This window comes from Netta rufina (assembly GCF_964035555.1).
Source record: "Netta rufina genome assembly, chromosome: 2".
In the NCBI taxonomy this organism is placed as follows: domain Eukaryota; kingdom Metazoa; phylum Chordata; class Aves; order Anseriformes; family Anatidae; genus Netta; species Netta rufina.
The window spans coordinates 103,601,319-103,604,027 of record NC_140124.1 but is presented as its reverse complement, the minus strand read 5'-3'; the positions used below and the strand labels follow the sequence as shown (position 1 = coordinate 103,604,027).

At 36.3% G+C, this 2,709-nt stretch overlaps 1 protein-coding gene across 1 annotated transcript; it reads right to left on the bottom strand.

Moving 5' to 3' along the window:
- Positions 1-1,193: 1,193 nt before the first annotated feature.
- Positions 1,194-2,153, bottom strand: MC2R (melanocortin 2 receptor; the record flags this gene model as incomplete). Its single annotated transcript, XM_084282866.1, has 1 exon — positions 1,194-2,153. One exon carries the CDS (start codon positions 2,151-2,153, stop codon positions 1,194-1,196), a length of 960 nt encoding a protein of 319 aa, XP_084138992.1.
- Positions 2,154-2,709: the final 556 nt, after the last annotated feature.

The following is a 2,709-nucleotide window of genomic DNA, read 5'->3' as shown; positions in this document are numbered from 1 at the left end:
GCTGTCTCTTACTAAATATTCTGTCTCTGGCACAGCTGAATAACTGTACAGAATTAATCTGAGGTTAATTCCTCACCATATGCTCTGAACTGCTTTAGGATATTTTGCTGTGAAAGTTATTCTGCCTTACAGTTTTGCAAGTTTAGTATTATTTTGGCAAGGACAATTCAAAATTTTCTCACTAGGATTTTGTAAATTACAAACTGTTTTGTAGCATCCTTCCAGACTGGCTAGCTGGTTCCTCATCCAGGTGGCTGACTTTCTTGGAGGTCTTTGAATTGTCTGTCTGGTACTTTATTTTTGAATTCCTTGTTGAGGTATGTTTAGAAAATTATGGCTTTATCAAAGTTCTTTCACTGTCTGTGAAACCTATTATTTTATTAAAGGAAGCTGGCCCAGGGACTTCTAATGGAGAGCTGACATGGCCAGCAATTCTCTTTGCTAGTCCGGACCTGGCTTTGGTGTTTTAAAATTCAAAACCTTTTCAAAATTCTTTTCTACCAGAATGACTTCATGTTGGAAAAAACTCTTCAGTCACTAAGAATAACTTTTAAACCAAAATAACTTCACATGGACTTACACTCCAAAACTTTTTTTTTTTTTTTTTTTTTTTTTTTGACACTTAGAGCATACTAATTGCATGATTTTAAGGAGAGTAGATGTTAAAGAACAAAGTAATGAGTTCACTTTACCAGCAAAGTTCATATGCATGTCCATATTTTCTGCTTTATCATAAACTTTTATATAAACATGAAGTTCAGAAACAAGTATTCATTTATTTGTGATTTAAACAACAACATTTTAAAGTAGTATGCACCTGAAATTGAAATTATTGGTACAAAATTAGTCGGCATAAATTAATCTCTTGGGTGACAAAATACTCGCTGCCAAAGATTTATATTTGAGTTTTTCTGAAATGATAAAAGATAATTGTTGCAGTTACTTTTAGACTATTGCATGAAAATTATTAGCAGAATTAACTTAATTAGTAATATTTCTGGGTGTTTGGTTAGCAAAGACTTATGTGCATACTTAGTTCATGCATATTCTTCAGTAGACCTCTTGAAATCACTGGCAGTATTCTACAAGCATAATATTACTTTGGGCATCACTTTTAGTATTTTTAACTGTGAATTTGCATTGCACAACGCCACAACGCGTGTGCTTTTGTAATTGTTATTTTTGTTTAGTATCTACCAGTTCCAGTTATACCTGGCACAGCAGAACATCTTCCTAAATGTGCTCCGTAATTCTGGGCTTCGGAATGCAAAAATCATAGGGTCAATGATCGCATTGCACATTATGAGGGTCCCATTCACATGGAATATGGACATGTAGCAGGCACAATAAGGGTTATGTGGGCAAAATCTTGCTAAAAGGATGTGAAGAACAAAGGGGGCCCAACAGCAAAGGAAGACTCCAAGGAAAATAGTCAGTGTAATGGCTCCTTTCATGTTAGTTCTCTGATGGACTGCACTGGTGGGCAGTGAGGCAATCTTTTTAGCATGAGATCGAGCAAGGAGGAACATATGGACATAGAGGCACAGTATAAAAAACATCATTAAAGGGAACAGGATAGTGAAGGGAATGACTGTAGCTGCTTCATAGGAGAAGAGGGCAATAGCAATGCTACTGCCTGCACAGAATGTCCAAATGATTGCCAAGATGATCAAAGCCCTTTGTAGTGTCATGATATTATGGTACCGCAAAGCATAGAAAATAGTGATATATCTGTCTGCTGCAATAGCTAACAAGCTGAAAATTGACCCCAGTAAAGACAGAATGAACATAGAATCCATGGCATCATCCAGCTTTTTCTCAAAGTCCCCACGACGTGTCAGGTACCCCATTTTGCACAAGATGATAAAGATGTTCTCCAGAGTTTTGTACAAGCTACCTAACATGTCTGAAATGGCTAAACTACAAATGAAGAAGTACATGGGCAAGTGCAAATTCTTATTTCTGATGACAGCAATTAGGACAAGCAGATTTTCCAATATGCCAGCAGCAGCAACAGTGAAAAAAACTTCCTCTGGCACCACGACCTGTGTACAGTCAGTGACATTTAAGGAAAAATCACTTATATTTTCAAGGGAGGGAATACTTGTCTGCCCTAGGTGTTTGATTAGATTGAAAGGTCTTTCAGTGCTCATTTCTTCTGTTTGTGGAAAGATTCTGGATTGTTGTTTCTCAGGCTTGGCTTTACTCTGAAGCTGACCTGTCAGTTAGACCATTCTTCTTTTGATGAAAGCTTTCTCCTTCAACTGGAGCAATTTGAAGACTTAACTGAAATATTCTGTATTTCTCCTACAATAAAACACATACAAGCATAAACATCAAGAAGAAAATTGCCATGTCAAAAATAAGCATTTGAAATATCAGCTATTGCAGTGGAATGAACATATACCATCATCTGAGTGAGGCAAAGTTGATTTGTATAAAATGAATGGCTCCAAGTGTTGCAGTGTCTCAGAAGAAAACAAAGTGTAAATTCTCTGTTAGCTTCAAAGGAATTTTTAAAAATATAGTATAGTATAGTTTTCTTTACTAATGAACATCCCATGTTTACTGAAACTGATTTCACAGACTTCGAGAATTTGGCAGTCTTTACAGGCCAGCTGTTTGTTTTGAGAAAGTCTGGCATTTCTCACAAGATTTGCAGTATTATTAGATACAAATGAGACTAATGCCAAGATAAGCTGTTGTCCA